General features: G+C 39.9%; 1 protein-coding gene and 1 non-coding gene across 4 annotated transcripts in view; one reads left to right on the forward strand and one right to left on the reverse strand.

Moving 5' to 3' along the window:
• Positions 1-18,064, forward strand: part of NUP98 (nucleoporin 98 and 96 precursor) — a 140,291-nt gene that overhangs the window by 44,589 nt on the left and 77,638 nt on the right. For all 3 annotated transcript variants that reach the window (XM_053560822.1, XM_053560823.1, XM_053560824.1), the window contains exons 11-12: positions 5,454-5,546; positions 13,131-13,271. In XM_053560822.1, the coding sequence (XP_053416797.1) occupies positions 5,454-5,546; positions 13,131-13,271 (234 nt within the window). The remainder of the gene's footprint in view (positions 1-5,453; positions 5,547-13,130; positions 13,272-18,064) is intronic.
• LOC128566135 (U6 spliceosomal RNA) lies at positions 17,614-17,717 on the reverse strand. The gene has a single exon (XR_008374431.1). It is a non-coding gene; the product is annotated as a U6 spliceosomal RNA (small nuclear RNA).

Genomic DNA, 18,064 nt, shown 5'->3' on the forward strand with positions numbered 1-18,064 from the left:
CAGTCCACCTGCCTCAGCCTCCCAAGTGCTGGAATTACAGGTGTGATCCACCATGCCCGGCCCATTTTCAACATCTTTTATAACTCCTTATTTAAGTTTTCATGCATTCAACGTCATTTTTCTGAAATCATATATAGAATGTTTATTTTATTGCCAAAGGAAATAGCAATTATAATATTTGTTGAGAATTTCGTGAGCCTTATACATACATCACTAAGCACTGATTGATTCTTTTGGAGAGACGAGTGCAAAGACAGGGTAGTACTTGGCATAGGTCAGTAGTTAAGACAATTCTTCAGTAGGTTTTTAAATGATCTTATACTGGAGAAAGACTATATTAAACATCTATAAGAAAGTTAATTTGTTTTTAGCTGGGTATTGGGAGCGGGCTGCCTGTAGTCCCAGCTACTTGGGAGGGTGAGGCAAGAGAATTGCTTGAGCCCAAGAGTTTGAGGATGCTGTGAGCTCTACTCCTCTGAGGGCAACAGAATGAAACTCTTTGTCTTAAAAAAAAAAAAAAAAAAATAGGGCGGCACCTGTGGCTCAGTCAGTGGGGCGCAGGCCCCATATGCCGAGAGTGACAGGTTCAGACCCAGCCCCGGGCAAGCTGCAACCACGGGCGTTGTGGCGGGCGCCTGTAGTCCCAGCTACTAGGGAGGCTGAGGCAGGAGAATCGCTTAAGCCCAGGAGTTGGAGGTTGCTGTGAGCTGTGTGAGGCCACGGCACTCTACCGAGGGCCATAAAGTGAGACCCTGTCTCTACAAAAAAAAAAAAAAAAAAGGCGGCCCCTGTGACTCAGTGAGTAGGGCTCCGGCCCCATATGCCGAGGGTGGTGGGTTCAAACCCAGCCCCGGCCAAACTGCAACAACAAAAAAAAATAGCCGGGTGTTGTGGCGGGCACCTGTAGTCCCAGCTACTTGGGAGGCTGAGGCAAGAGAATCGCTTAAGCCCAGGAGTTGGAGGTTGCTGTGAGCTGTGTGATGCCACGGCACTCTACCATGGGCCGTAAAGTGAGACTCTTGTCTCTACAAAAAAAAAAAAAAAAAAAAAAAATAGTAAATTTGTTTTACAGAACTATGAATTCCACGAAGAAGGTATGTGGGTCATTGAGGGGTACCAGTTCTTAAATTCATGTATTCATTCTGTTGGATTTTTATAATCATTTTTAGTTTGGTTGCTCATTGACTCTTAATAATGATTATTATTCCACTTATAATTTTTTTTGGTTGTTCTCTGTTTGAAAGAATAGCTTTGAGGGAGTGGTCTTAGTTAACAAGGGTAAGATAATCTGGTTTACATACCTGTTTTTTTATCTGCAAGCTAAATCAGTGTTCGTCAACCTTTTTTTTTTTTTTTAAATCATTATTACTCTCCTTTCCCCAAGGACCCCCTATTTTGTTTTTTTGAGACAGAGTCTTGCTCTATTATCCTGAATAGAATGCAGTGGTGTCATTGTAGCTTGCTACAACTTCAGCTTTCAGGGCTCAAGCCATCCTCTTTCTTGCCTTAGCTTCCCATGTACCTGGGACTACAGGCCATGAAGTATGGCAGATTTTTCTGTTTTTAGTAGACAGGGTGTCATTTTTGCTCGAACCTGCCAGCTCTGGTGTATGTGGCTGGCGCTTTAGCCACTTGAGCTATAGGTGCCACCTGGACCATTTGTTCTTAATCATCTTAGCACCCTCTGAGATTTTCATGTCACATATTACTTTGTATTACATTATGTTCTGTGTTCCATTGGAGGGCTGTGAACCATTGCAATCTATGATTTTTTTTTTGTCCCTTAAGAATCAAGTTTTGTTCTCTTTGAAAATGCATGTGTTGGCTGGGCACTGTGGTTCACACCTATAATCCTAAGCAATTTGAGAGTCTGAGGCGTGTGGATTGCCTGAGCAGAGCATGACCCCATCTCAAAAAAAGAGCCAGATGTTGTGGTGGGCTCCTTAGGAAGTTCCAGCTACTTAGGAAGCTGAGGCAAGAGAATTGCTTGAGCTTAAGAGTTTGAGGTTGCTGTGAGCTACTACACTACAGCACTCTACCGAAGGTGACAAAGTGAGGCTCAAAAGAAAAAAAGAAAATGCATGTGTTTATTAGTAAGAGATTTTTTTGTGGGTCAATTAATGTTCCGAATTAAATGTTACTTCTGTCGTACATGGTGTTTACATAGGGGCTATACTTGATAAAATAGGCTATACTTTTAATGTATTTGATTCCTATTTCTAGATTTCTGACTTGTTTGAAGGTTTTTTATGCTATTTTTACACTAATGTCCATTAATCTGAAAATGAAAGGTCTCATCTTTATCTGACTTGCCTTGCTAGCTTGCGTGCTGAATTTGAATTGTGTTTAATTTTAATTTGTAAAATTGGTTTGAAGTAACAGTTGATAAACTTGCCAATGAGAATCAGAGGACATGTGTGGTATAAACAGTGTAAGTTGGGACTTACTTCCCACTTGTGGGTTTGAGGTAGTTCACAAGTATCTTATTTTTTCCTGTTTATGGGGTTATAAAATCCTTCCTAGTTAAATTTTTATTGAAAGAGGAAAGGAATATCTCCAATATATTTTCTTCTTCTCTTCAAAGAAAGTTGATTGTGCTTGAGTGGGCAGCACCTCTGTTTTTGTTACATTGCCATTAGCACAGTTCAAGAAAAAGTTTATGAATGTTTGAATCAAATGTATTGAAATGATGTCAGATTACTTTCTTAGATTTTATTTTATTTATTTTATTTATTTATTTTTTTTTTGAGACAGAGCCTCAAGTCGTCGCCCTGGGTAGAGTGTCGTGGCGTTACAGCTCATAGCAACCTCAAACTCTTGGGCTTAAGCGATTCTCTTGCCTCAGCCTCCCAAGTATCTGGGACTACAGGTGCCCACCACAATGCCCGGATATTTTTTGGTTGTAGTTGTCGTTGTTTATTGGGCCCAGGCTGGATTCGAACCCGCCAGCTCCGGTGTATGTGGCTGGCACCTTAGCCGTTTGAGCTATAGGCGCCAAGCCGAGCTCCTTTCTTAGATTTTAAAATGACATGAAATGCTTGTTTTCAAAGGATTCATATTCATGATCTTTTTCCTTGACCTTTTTGATTAAGGTAGTAATCCAAATAATGGCATAAGGAAGTGTAATATTCTTAGACTATTCTTCTGTTTCAAAATATTCTCTTTGTTTGTTTTTTTAGAGACAGAGTCTCACTTTGTTGCCCTCGATAGAGTGCTGTGATGTCACAGCTCACAGCAACCTCCAGCTCTTAGGCTTAGGCGATTCTCTTGCCTCAGCCTCCCGAATAGCGGGGACTACAGGCCCCTGTCACAATGCCTGGCTATTTTTTTGTTGCAGTTTGGCCGGGACTGGGTTCGAACCTGCCAACCTTGGGACGGCGCCCTACTCACTGAGCCTCAGGCGCTGCCTTTTGTTTTTTTTTTTTTTTTTTAGATAGATTCTCACTATGTCACCCTTGGTAGAGTGCTGTAGCATCATAGCTCACAGCAACCTCAAGCTGTTGGGCTTAAGTGATTCACTTGCTTCAGCCTCCCAAGTAACTGGGACTATAGGAGCCTGCCATAATGCCTGGCTATTTTTTGGTAGTAGGCCCGTGCTGGGCTCGAACCCACCAGCCTAGGTGCATGTGGCTGGTGCCCTATCCACTGAGCTATGGGCGCCTAGCGATCTTTGTTTTTCTTTTAGACTTGTTCTCCATGATACTTTTAAAAATGACTTTAGATGTTTATATATGAGTTTTTTGGCCAATGGTTGGTTCTTTTGTCACTGTATTATGAGTGATTGATAATATATTTATTATTTATTTTGTTAATATTTAGCTGCAAAACGAATAGTGAGGCTTTATGGACATATATGAACAAAAGTAAAGTAATAGCTGCAATGTAATTTAGGTGTCTTTGTTTGATACCTGTCTGTATTTTAACAGAGAATTAGAATTTTCTCTAAATGTAAGTTCATAGTGAAGGAGGATGGTTTGCTCCACTCTCCCTCATTTCTGATAATGGAATAAATAGTTCAACTTATTTAGAGATTATCTTCTCTCTTTAATATCAGCTAGCTGAGTTCTAGGGGTTTTTTTGTTGTTGTTTGTTTTTAGTGACAGAGTCTTACTTTGTTGCCCTTGGTAGAGTGCAACAGGTTACAGCAATCTCAAACTCTGGGGCTGAAACGATTCTCTTGCCTCAGCCTCCCAAGTAGGTGGGCCTTCAGGTGCCTGCCACATGCCTGGCTATTTGTACAGATGAGGTCTCGCTGGGTCTGAACCTTGTGACCTCAGGCAATTTAGCCACCTTGGCCTCCCAGAGTGCTAGGATTACAGGTGTGAGCCACCGCACCTGGCCTAGCTAGCTGAGTTCTTTTTTCCTTTTTTTTTTTTTTTTTTTGAGACAGAGCCTCAAGCTATCTCCCTGGGTAGAGTACTGTGACATCACAGCTCACAGCAACCTCCAACTCCTGGGCTCAAGTGATTCTCCTGCCTCTGCCTCCCAAGTAGCTGGGACTATGGGCGCCCACCACAACGCCCAGCTATTTTTTTGGTTGCAGCCATCGTTGTTTCGCGGGCCCGGGCTGGATTTGAACCCGCCAGCTCATGTGTATGTGGCTGGCGCCTTAGGCGCTTGAGCCACAGGCACCTAGCCTCTTTTTTCATTTTTATTTTATTTTTTTATTTTTGAGACAAAGTCTCACTGTGTCACCCTGGGTAGAGAGCTGTGGTGTCACAGCTCACAGCAACCTCAAACTCTTGGGCTTAAGTGATTCTTTTGCCTCAGCCTCCCAAGTAGCTAGGACTACAGGCGCCTGCCACAATGCCTGGCTTTTTTTTTTTTTTTTTGTCGTCGTTGTTTAGCTGGCCTGGGCCAGGTTTGAACCCACCACTCCCAGTGTATGTAGCTGGCTCCCTAACCACTGAGCTATGGGTGCTGAGCCCTACCTGAGTTCTTGAACGCACCTATGAGCTATGACTTTAATATTAAAGTGCCTCCTGTGTGGTCAGCTATATGTTACTATCCATGGCTAGGTCCATCTGTTGAAAACATAAAATTTTCTAGGTAGTTTTTCATAACAGTTTTAGTTTCAGTTAAGTGCCTTTGTTGTTGTGCTTTTTAGTAAAAGTTTGAAGGAATATGTTTTTTTTTCCCATAGGTAAATATGAAGTGTGATTTGGACACTGTGGAATGTTCCCAAATTGAGCAAATTCATTTTGATTGAATATTTGACATTTCTTATATGAAGGCATGTTGATCCCGGTCTATGTGACAATGGAACTGAAATTTAATTTTGAAATCAAATTTAAATTTTTTAAAAAGTTAAATTACCTTACACTTTATGGTTTCTAAATATTAAGTGAAAGAATGTAAAACTTAGATTCAGACTAGTTTGTGTTAAACTCCCTTATAGAGGAAATTGGGAGTCATATTAAGAGTACAGTTCACTGTATCTTTTGTCCTCCTAGGTTTTGGCACAAATACCAGTGGGAACAGTATTTTTGGAAGTAAACCAGCACCTGGGACTCTGGGGCCTGGGCTTGGTGCAGGATTTGGAACAGGTAAGAAGTTGCTACCATGGATCTAAGAAGTAACAAACTTTAGCTCTTCATAGGATAGGCCTGGAATTAAGAGGCCCATATTTGCATTTTTAGACTTGGATTTATCGAAGCATTACCAGCAGTTATGCTTTATCAAGATTTAAAACACTGGTACAGTTATCTTAGAAATTATATTTTTCTTTTTCTACAATATGTTCTTTGATAGTCCGGTCCTTTCCAATAGGGATTTGAGACCTTGAACTATTTACAGAATAAACCCTAATAGAATAAGAGAACATGCCTATGTCCATATATCTTTCAATTAAATTAGTTTCATTGCCATATAGACCTCAACCAATAATTTGTTTTACAGTGCCTTTAAGGATGTTTATTGCCTCTACCCACCCTTTTTTTAATTTGGTGAAAGGTCTTGCTCTGTTGCCCAGGTTAGAATGCCGTACCCCAATAATATTTTATTGTAACCTTGAACTCCTAAATTTGAGGGATCTTCTTCCTTCAACTTCCTTTTTCTTTTTTTGTAGAGACAGAGTCTCACTGTACTGCCCTCGGGTAGAGTGCCGTGGCGTCACACGGCTCACAGCAACCTCTAACTCTTGGGCTTACACGATTCTCTTGCCTCAGCCTCCCAAGCAGCTGGGACTACAGGCGCCCGCCACAACGCCCGGCTATTTTTTTGTTGCAGTTTGGCTGGGGCTGGGTTTGAACCCGCCACCCTCAGCATATGGGGCCAGTGCCCTACTCACTGAGCCACAGGCGCCGCCCTTCCTTCAACTTCCTAAGCAGCTGGGACTACATGCCACCACACCTAGTTAATTTTTTAACTCTTTGTATACAAGGAGTATTGTTGTGTTGCTCTTGCTGGTCTTAAACTCTGGCCTCAAGCAATCTATCTACCATGCTAGGATTACAAGTGTGAGCCACTGCATCTGGTCAGGGATGCTCGCCCTTTTACCTGCCTAGATGTTTTAAACAATTGGAGGGTGGGGGTGGTCATAAAATGGATAAATGTTTCATGATGTACAGTGAGACTAGGATGTTTAAGCATATAGTTTTGCTTTCTTGCCCAATTCACCTGACCCTGTATGTGGTCATTTAGTCACAAACTGTTTCCATAGTCTCTGTTTACACTGTCTAGTTTCTGTCATCTGAAGCATTCGTCTGCTGTCTCTATCATACAAACTTGTGTTCCAAACTTTTTTTTCCTTCATTTTCTTTTTAAAATAGAAGTTGTAAGTGCTGGTTAAAAAAAAAAAGTTTCAACAATTTAGAAATATCATGAAACTTGAGCCTTGGCCAAACAGTGGCTCATACCTGTATGTAACCCCAGCACTTTGGAGGCGGAGGCAGGAGGACCACTTGAGAGTAGGAGCTGGAGACCAGCTTGGGAACATAGTGAGACACCATCGTTAAAAAAAAAATAATTAAGTTGGGCATGTGTGCACATGCCTTGTAGTCCCAGCTACTTGGGAGGTTGAGGCATGACAATCACTTGAGCCCAGGAGTTTGAGGTTACAGCATGCTGTGATTGTAACACTGTACTTCAGCCTGGGTAACAGAGCAAGACCCTTTTTCTAAAAAGAATACAAATACACACAGACAGAAAGAAAAGTTGGGAAGGAAAGAAGGAAGAGAAAAAGTTAATTTTTTCCCCTATGAAGTAAGAGTGGGTGAAATTTGGGCATTTTCTATGCATTTTTCAAACATGTTTACACATAAGAATTTGCATGTATTATGCCTTTTTATATGCATTTTTAGGGCTTAAGATTATATTTTTAAATGGAAGTTGTAACCTATATGAGTAAAGTTTAAACCAAAGGCCAAGATGCATTAGTTGGTTAGGTAATGGACTATAACTGGCATTTTAAGAATACTGAACTACAAGGCTCGGTACCTGTAGCACAGTGGCTACAGCTCCAGCCACATACACTGAGGGTGTTGGGTTTGAACCCAGCCCAGGCTAGCTAAACAACAATGACAACTGCAACAAAAAATAGCTGGGTGTCGTGGTGGGTGCCTGTAGTCCCAGCACCTTGGGAGGCTGAGGCAAGAGATCGCTTAAGCCCAAGAGTTTGAGGTCGCTGTGAGCTGTGATGCCACAGCAGTCTACCATGGGCAACATAGTGAGATTCTGTCTCAAAAAAAAAAAAAAAAAAAGAGAGAACAAAAACAAACTACAATTAGAAATTATTGTGCATGGTAGGATTAATATCCTTTTAATGAAACTTTGTTTCAGTTACATGTGTGTTATGTGTTCAGGGTCTCAGTGCTTTTATTATATGTTACAATAAAAAACTGGAAGCAAATACTTTACATCGTATTCTGTGACTTGTATTTTTATTTCATATAATACCATTTTTTTCTTTTATTCAGTACATATATATATAGAATATTAAAAAATAACTTTACTATTCCATTGTGTTTATACACAAATGCGTAATTTATACTTACCACACATACACCATAATTTATTTAACTTTACCCTACCCATGGACAATTGAGTTATTTGATATTATTAGCAAATCCCTCATTGAAGGTCTTTGTTACAGACTTTTGCATCTGTTAGTGTTACTAACTTCAAATTAGAATTATATCAGGAGGTAACACTTCGAATTTTGGTTGATCTTGCTAGTTTCTATTTCAAAAAACAAACAGTTTGCATTATTGTTTATTTATATAAAAGTGCCCTTTTTCCCATAATCTCTGCATATTGTTAAGCTTTTTATCTTTGCTTAAGTGATTGTGTGGATTGGTGTATTCCAGTTTGTGCTTCTGCTGATTAATGGAAAGGGTATGCCTTTTCTATTTCGGCCCTTTGAATCTTTTAGTTCCCTTTTATAATATTGGATCAATGTTTATTTTTTTTTTTTGTAGAAACAGAGTCTCACTTTATGGCCCTCTGTAGAGTGCTGTGGCCTCACACAGCTCACAGCAACCTCCAACTCCTGGGCTTAAGCGATTCTCTTGCCTTAGCCTCCTGAGCAGCTGGGACTACAGGCGCCCGCCACAACGCCCAGCTATTTTTTGGTTGCAGTTTGGCCGGGGCCGGGTTGGAACCCGCCACTCTTGGTATATGGGGCCGGCGCCTTACAGACTGAGCCACAGGCGCCGCCCGCATCATTGTTTATTTTTAAAGATGCTTTATATATTGTGGATATTAACTTTTTTGGTTGTATGGCAACATTTCATTTGAATTTTTTAACTTACCCAAATTCTGCACCAAAAAGCTTATAAGAAAAGGTAACAAAATGCTTTGCTTTTTTTTTTTTTTTTTTTTTGGTATATTGTGATCCCTAAACCTAAGTAGCATATATAATCTGATATCTGGTAATAGTCTCTTCCAGCTCTGGAGAGGAAAATTGCTTTGATATGGATAAACTCAGGAGGACTTCTTATTTTTATTTTCTTTTTACTTTACATTTATTTATTTTTTGAGACATAGTCCCACTCTGTTGCCCTAGGGTTGAGTGCTGTTGGCATCATCATAGCTCACAGTAAACTCAAACTCTTGGACTCAAGCTATTCTCTTCCCTCAGCTTCCCAGGTAGTTGGAACTATAGGCCTCCACCACCACTCCCGGCAAAGTTTTTTTATTTTTAATAGATCATGTAGGCTGGTCTCCAACTCCTGAGCTCAAGTGATCTCCCCATGGCCTCCCAGAGTGCTAGGATTATAACTGTGAGCCACCTCGTCCAGCCACAGGAGTACTTTAAAGTTTATTTTGTTCTGTAGATGGTTTGCAAACTTAACACCTATAGCCAGCCAGATGTTGTTCTAAAGTTTGTTGTAAGTATGTCCGCCAAGCCTTTTTGTTAATCATTTAATTTTGGGTGGTGTCTTTCATCACATGCAAGTTTTATTTTTTTATTTTTAGCTGGGGCTGGGTTTGAACCTGCCATTTCCGGCATATGGGGCCCACGCCCTACCCACTTGAGCCACAGGTGCCGCCCACAAGTTTTATTTTTATGTGGCCAATTTTTTTTTCCTTCAGCTTCTGCTTTTACACATTACGATTAGCAATAGCTTCTATTGTCCAAGATTATAAAATGTTCTGTAACTTTTTCTGATGCTGTTGTATCCCATTCTACAATAATATAATATAATATAATATCTCAATCTTTTACTTTATTTTAGTATGTTCATTTTTTCTTTTCTTCTGTTTTTTTTTTTTTTGTAGAGACAGAGTCTCACTGTACCGCCCTCGGGTAGAGTGCCGTGGCGTCACACGGCTCACAGCAACCTCTAACTCTTGGGCTTACGCGATTCTCTTGCCTCAGCCTCCCGAGCAGCTGGGACTACAGGCGCCCGCCACAACGCCCAGCTATTTTTTTTGTTGTTGTTGTTGCAGTTTGGCCGGGGCTGGGTTTGAACCCGCCACCCTCGGCATATGGGGCCGGCGCCCTACTCACTGAGCCACAGGCGCCGTCCGACCAATCACATTTTCAACAATACTTTCCTCCCCTATCAAAAAAACAATATGTGAGCTTATCTGCGTCACAGCTCACAGCAACCTCAAACTTTTGGGATTGATTCTCTTGCCTCAGCCTCCCAAGTAGCTGGGACTACAGGCACCCGCCACAACGCCCGGCTATTTTTTTGTTGCAGTTTGGCCGGGGCTGGGTTTGAACCCGCCACCCTCGGCATATGGGGCGGGCGTCCTACTCACTGAGCCACAGGCGCCGCCCTGTTCATTTTTTCTTAAATAATTTTCCCTCATAGTGTTAATCATGTTTTGTTGCTGTTATGTATTCCTCATTTGTGCTTTGTCCATATAAACTAAAAAGAAATACAGTCAATGAAGAATTTTATACCCCTAATCTTAGCAACAGATCATGTAGTGAAACAATAATCATGAGGGTCACCAAGCACTCACGCTGTTGCATTTTCTTTATCATATCTGCTTAAATCAGCCTTTTGGTTCTGAGACACATTCATGAATTATGCATTTAATAGTATCACAAGTAGAGTAGAATAATAGCTTTAGGCTGTATTTTTAGGGGGACATTAATTTAATGTGTGTATTCCCCTGTGACTTGTTTTTTATTTTTCACTCTGCCAAGTCCCAGGATTAACTTCTTGTTTTGAGTGATAGCGGTTCAATCTCATGCTTCCACAGAAGTAAATTATCCTGTAATGTGGGCCTCTGGGTATTTCTTGAGTGGTTATATGATACACAAATTAAATGTAAAACTATGTAACAGTTTTTTGTAAACTGTTTTATATTATACTTCGGCATATGATTTCCTTCACTCCCATGTATTCAGACTAAGGAACATTCATTAAATTATGGGTATGCATATTAATTTTTTTTCCACAGTGATATTAATCATTATCCTTAACACTGTCAACTACATACTATTTTCATGGTGGTTACTTACAAGTTTAGATCATAAACTTTTCTATGAAGTAGTAAATCAAAGGGTTATTAGTAAGGCTGATCATTATAGTAAGAGATAGGAAATTATGTATATAACATATATATACTATAGTAAGAGATACATAGATTATCTAATAATCATAGATAAAATTGAATTCTAATGTTTGTTAGATCTCAAAAGGAGTATAGCTGTTTTCCTGCTTTTCATGAGTATCCTTGGAGTTCCTAAGGCCACTAATACCATTCTGCCCCCCATAACCGTTTCCTAATCATAGCTATAGTACATTTTGCTATCTTGAAAGATTACCATACTATTACCATATCACATGTAACATTATACTCAGAACGTCTCTCAAATGGTAGACTGTTAGTAAGTCCTTTTTTTTTTTTTTTTTTTTTTTTTTTTGTAGAGACAGAGTCTCACTTTATGGCCCTCGGTAGAGTGCCATGGCCTCACACAGCTCACAGCAACCTCCAACTCCTGGGCTTAAGCCATTCTCTTGCCTCAGTCTCCCGAGTAGCTGGGACTACAGGCGCCCGCCACAACGCCCGGCTATTTTTTGGTTGCAGTTTGGCTGGGGCCGGGTTTGAACCCACCACCCTCGGTATATGGGGCCGGCGCCTTACCGACTGAGCCACAGGCGCCACCCTAGTAAGTCCTTTTATTAAGCATAAAACATTTTTATATGTAAAATGGGGCACATCTAGATGAAAAACATTTCTTTCCACTGATAAATTACAACAGTCTGTAGTTAGACTTTTTTTTTTTTTTTTTTTTTTTTTTTTTGAGACAGAATCCTCAGGCCGTCACCCTGAGGTAGGGTGCCTCACAGCTCACAGCAACCCCAAACTCTTGGGCTTAAGTGATTCTTTTGCCTCAATCTTCCAAGTAGCTGGAACTACAGGCGCCCGCCACAATGCCCGGCTATTTTTTGGTTGTAGTTGTTGTTGTCTATTCAGTAGTCACCCATACTGATATATGTTGTATGGTATATATGTTGGTATAAACTTCTTGTCCTTTTTTGGTTATACTCCCAAAGCAGTTCCCATGCAGTATTTTTACCTCCAGGTATTATACCTTTAATGTGATTTTTCTTGTAAGCCATATCTCTGTCAAAGTGCGGTTGATATATTAATGGGAACTTTAGATCCTCTAAATTGCTAGTAACATATGGGGGTGAGTTGGTGGATAGGATGGTTTTGTTTTATTTTTTTTTGGCCGGTAGCTTAGTCATCTTATTCTCTGCATTTTGTATCTTTAAAATCATTGTCGACAATGCAAGATTCAACATTACTGCAGTGGGTTTCCTGAAACTTGAATCTGTTAGTAACTTCATCATAAGACATTAAGCTTTTTATACAACAGATTTGTGTAGCTAACACAAAATGTTTGATTAAAAATGTTACTTTTGGCTATTAAAAAAAGATATATTGCAGTCAAATGCTCTACCCCTGAGCTATACCCCCAAAAAAGATATATTGGCTTTGGTTTTTTGTAGGTTAGCTTGTATTTAAGTCAAAAAGATGTCATTGTGATTGGTCAGTTGAGTGTTTTGATTGGCAATTATTGAAATTTAAGAAGAATTTTTTTAATTCTCTGAAAACGTGTTTTACAGTATAGTAGCAGTTAAAGAGTTCTGGTTATATTGTCAGGCGCACTTAGGTTTGAATCCCATTTTTACTCCCTACAGCATTTGTGACATTGACCTAATTGCTAAACTCCTAGTTTTCTCATTTGTAAAATGAGAATAATACTTTCTATTCATGGCATATTAGCTATCATTTGATGAGTGTTTAGTATATACCAAAATCTTCTGAATGCTTTACATGTTCATTCATTTTAATTCAAGGATAAATGTCTCAGCTATGAATCATTACCTCATATAGCACAGAGCAATCAAATATTTTGTTTGTGTCACATATAATGTACTTATTCCAGGGCAGCGCCTATGGCTCAAGTAGTAGGGCGCCAGTCCCATATGCCGGAGGTGGCGGGTTCAAACCTAGCCCTGGCCAAAAAAAATAATAATAAATAAATAAAACGTATAATGTACTTATTCCAGCGCTTGGCATATTGTTAACATTTATCGTCTTTTGTTGAAATGAGTGTTCATTATAAAGTTTCCCTATGTATTAAATTTTTAAATGACCTCTGGCACAACATTCAATGAGGTTCTGTGGCATTTTTATCTTTCCTCTTGTCTCCATAGCTCTTGGTGCTGGACAGGCATCTTTGTTTGGAAACAGCCAACCTAAGATCGGAGGGCCTCTTGGTACAGGAGCCTTTGGAGCCCCTGGATTTAATACTACAACAGCTACTTTGGGCTTTGGAGCCCCCCAGGCCCCAGTAGGTAAGTGTCAGTCACTCTTAAGGCTTTACTTAGTTGATTTCTTGCCAACACTTAATTTGCTGACCTGATTTCCCACCCTCCCTAGCTTGTTCCTACCCAGGCATTACTCAAATGCACGTCATTAAACAATTATGTAGTACAGAAGGGCTTAGATCCTGGCCTTCTCTGTTTTCCGCACACCTAGGCTTACTCCTTCAAATAAACCACTTTTTTTTTTTTTTTTTATTGTTTTTAATTCATATGGTATGTCATTAAGTTCAGATTGCTAAACAGTATGAATATGTGGCTGTGTTTTCGTTTATTAAGTCTAAGTAAATTTAACTTGTTACAATAGATGAGAATCTACCATCTTTATTAATGTCTTCTAATATGACTGTGTTTACTAAATTTGCTACATTGGCTCGGTGCTCAGTGAGTAGGGGGCCAGCCACATACACCGGGTCTAGTGAGTTCAAGCCTGGCCTGGGCCTGCTAAACAACAATGAGAACTTCAACTGGAAAAAAAAAAAATAGCGGGATGTTGTGGCAGGCACCTTGTAGTCCCAGCTACTTGGGAAGCTGAGGCAAGAGAATTAGTTAAGCTCAAAGAATTTGAAGTTGCTGTGAGCTGTGAGACCATGGTACTCTACTGAGGGTGACATAGTAAGACTCTGTCTCAAAAAATAAATAAATTAATTAATTAATTTGCTATATTCCCTGAATTTAGTTTCATCCATTGAAGTGTTTTTCATACTCCACTCATTTGGATATTCCTTACTATTTTGGCAATATTTACCTACCCCTTTTTTTTCTTTTTTTGAGATAGAGTCTCAGTATGTCGCCCTCGGTAGAGTGCCGTGGCATCACAGCTCACAGCAACCTCAAACTTGTGGGTTCAGACAATTCTCTTGCCTCAGCCTCCCATGTAACTGGGACTACAGGCACCCGCCACAGTGCCTGGCTATTTTTTGTTGCAGTTGTCATTGTTGTTTAGCTGGCCCAGGCTGGGTTCAAACCTGTCAGTCTTGGTGTATGTGGCTGGTGCCATAAGCACTGTGCTATAGGTACTGAGCCACCTTCTTTTTTTTTTTTTTTTAAGCTTGAGAAAATTAACTTTTTAATTTAAATTTTTTTTTTTGTTTTGAGACAGAGTCTTAAGTTGTCTCCCTGGATAGAGTGCTGTGGCTTCAGACCTCATAGCAACCTCCAACTCTTCAGTTGAAGAGATCCTCTTATCTCAGTTTTTCTGTTTTTAGCCGAGACAGTGTCTCACTTTTGCTCAGGCTGATCTTGAACGCCTGGGCTCTAGCAATCCACCTGCCTCAGCTTCCCAGAGTGCTAGCATTACAGATATGAGCGACTGTGCCCAGCTTATTTTAAATATCTTCTTAAGGAAAACTGTGTCAAAATGTGTTGTCCAAAACGCCTGTTTAGTTTTTAAAGATGGAAATCCACCCTTGGCTTGCTTTTGAGGATGTACGAAATGTTATGGTAGGACATAGCAGTAATAGTGGTCAGACTTGGAAATAGTAGGGAAACAAAAATATACATGTGAAATGAACTCAACATTTTAACCATAAAAAGGAAAACTATGTTATATTGGTACTAAAATACTGGTATCTTGTGGCATAGAGTATGAGCCAGAAAGATGGATAGAAGAAAGAAGTTCCTATACCATCAAATTCATCTTCTGTACATCACAAGAAATCATTTCACATTCAAGCTGTGTACTTATATACTTATTCTATTAAAGGATAGTCTTGAGTGATCTTTGTCAAATGAGGATATCAGTGCCTTTTCCTACCCAGATATTTCCCTTATTTCTTCTTTTCTCATACATATATTTATATATTGATACAGTTATAAAATTTTCTGTCCTGTGACTATTACTTTGGCTAAAGAATAATTTGAAAGTTGGAGATGAACGTGGCATTTTATTGTAACTTATGAGAATAGTGCTGCCCAGCTTTTTTGCCCTGAAATTTCTGATTCCTTTTTTTCACCTTGCATTCCTTCCCCCACCCCACTTCCTATCTCCTACAGAGTCTCCTCTCACTCTGTCTCCGCAGCTAGAGTACAGAGGCATTATCAGAGCTCACTGCAACCTCAAACTCCTGGGCTGAGGTGATCCTCTTGCCTCAGCCTCCAAGTATTTGGGACTACAGGTTGGCTCCACCGCACCGACTGATTTTTTGTACTTTAAGTAGAAACAGGGATCTTGATCTGTTACTCTCCTGCTCACATTGATCTTGAACTTCTTAAGTCAAGTGATTCTCATACCTTGGCTCCTAGAGTTCTAGGATTACAGGTGTGAGCCATTGTGCCTAGTCTGACCTTCATAACTGTTTTGAATTTTTGAGGATGGTATCACAGTATTTCGATTAACCCGGATACCTGTCATGACTGTCTATCTGCTGTAGCAGTATGAATGCTAATTAGTCTGTAGACCTGGGGCATCCAATCTTTTTTCTCCCCCTGCCCCACATTAGAAGAATAAGAGTTGTTTTGGGTCACACAGTAAATGCCCAAACACTAAAGAAAGCTGATTAGTAAAAAGAAAAAAAGGCCAACACCACAGGTAAGCAAAAAAAGTCCTCATAAAATCAGTATGCAGACCAACAGGTTGGACACCCCTATAGACATTCAGCATTGCCCTAGGATATTACCTTCAGATATATTCCGAGAGTGCTGCTGTGTCCTATATGCAGGTTTTTTCTCTTTCCTAAATTTTCTAGAATGTATATACCTTCAAGTGAAGTATATGAAAGGTAAACTTGGTAAAGTATTTAGACCTTGGAAAAATACAGGTCTGAAAATATCTACAAAGGGTACCGAAAAAATGTATACACAATGGTTTTTTTTTTTTTTTTGTAGAGTCAGTCTCACTGTACCTCCCTTTGGTAGAGTGCCATGACGTCATAAGGCTCACAGCAACCTCTAACTCTTGGGCTTATGTGATTCTCTTTGCCTCAGCCTCCCAAGCAGCTGGGACTACAGGCGCCTGCCACAACACCCGGCATATGCCAAGGGTGGCCGGTTCAAACCCAGCCTCGGCCAAACTGCAACAAAAAAATAGCTGGGCGTTGTATACACATTTTAAGAAGGGGAAAAAAACTATATTAGGCTCTGTGCCTGTGGCTCAAGCGGCTGGGGCGCCAGCCACATACACGGGAGCTGGCGAGTTCAAATCCAGCCCAGGTCTGCCAAACAACAATGACAACTAGAACCAAAAAATAGCTGAGTGTTGTGGTGGGTACCTGTGGTCCCAGCTACTTGGGAGGCTGGGGCAACAGAATCACTTAAGTCCAGGAGTTTGACGTTGCTGTGAGCTGTGATGCTATAGCACTCTACCCAGGGCAACAGCTTGCGGCTATATTAAAATTACAATACTCGGGGTGGCGCCTGTGGCTCAGTGAGTAGGGCGCCAGCCCCATATGCTGAGGGTGGCGGGTTCAAACCCAGCCCCGGCCAAACTGCAACCAAAAAATAGCCGGGTGTTGTGGCGGGCACCTGTAGTCCCAGCTGCTTGGGAGGCTGAGGCAAGAGAATCGCGTAAGCCCAAGAGTTAGAGGTGCTGTGAGCCGTGTGACGTCACAGCACTCTACCCAAGGGTGGTACAGTGAGACTGTCTCTACAAAAAAAAAAAAAAAAATTACAATACTCAAGGCATGTTTTTGATTGCTGTAATCACAAGAGATACTAAATACAGTGTAAAAGATAACAAACATTATCAGTACATATATTGAATATTATAATTTTAGTGGTTTTTCCATTCTTAAAATATGTGTATGTCCTTTGTATAGTCATTCCTTGCTATGAAATGTTACTGAATTATGGTATGAAAATAATTTATATGTTTATAACTTTCACTTTTGTTCTTTCTTACATTAACCATTATTAATGGTCTGTTGCCTTATGATTCTTATCTAGTTCCCAAACTATCATATACATTTAATATTGTTCCTTTGTCCTGAAATTTCACAGCATTTTGCTTAGACTTTTTCTATCATAATGCTGGTGTCTTTCAACTATGTTTTTTTTTTTATTTTTTTTTTTTTAATTTCAGAATATGGGGTACACAGTTTGGTTACATAGTTTTCTTTGTTTAGATCGGGTCAAAGTTATAAGCATGCCCTTTACCCAGATACTGTGTATTGTACCTGTTAGGTGTGAACGTAGCGTCTTCTACCCTACTTTATTTTTGTTGAGTTTTACTTCATATGTGCACATTAAGTGTGATTAGTCTCAATTTAGTATTCAGTATATGTGTTTGCTTTGTGTTTCTCCTTTCTAGGGGATTTTATTTATTGTCTTCTAAATGATTCTGGATTTTTGTATTTAATTCATGAAACTAATTTTTTTAAAAAATATGGAATGCTTCACGAATTTGCATGTCATCCTTGTACAAGGGCCATGGTAATCTCTGTATCGTTCCAATTTTAGTATGTGTGCTGCCGAAGCGAGCACTGAAACTAAATCTTGTTCCATGTGTTCCAGTGTCTCACATTGTTTATCAGAGGCATACTCTAGTAATTTGACTTTTTTTTTTGAGTATGAGGGATTAGGAGGATGTCGATACATAGTTTCGTATATAGACTTAGCATTAATTCTTTCCTTCTATTTTCAGTCCCTCTTCAACAGACCTGGTGTTTTAAAGTGTCTATCCTTTCTGGGATTCTCTAGGCCAAATATGCTCTATTTGACTTGAAAAGTGGGAGGGCTGAGGCTCTGACCCCTGCATAGTCAAAAATCTGTATATAATTTTCCCCAAAAAAAGCCTACTGTGGACCCAAAGCATACTGATTACATAAACA

Source organism: Nycticebus coucang, chromosome 14 (assembly GCF_027406575.1).
Source record: "Nycticebus coucang isolate mNycCou1 chromosome 14, mNycCou1.pri, whole genome shotgun sequence".
In the NCBI taxonomy this organism is placed as follows: Eukaryota; Metazoa; Chordata; class Mammalia; order Primates; family Lorisidae; genus Nycticebus; species Nycticebus coucang.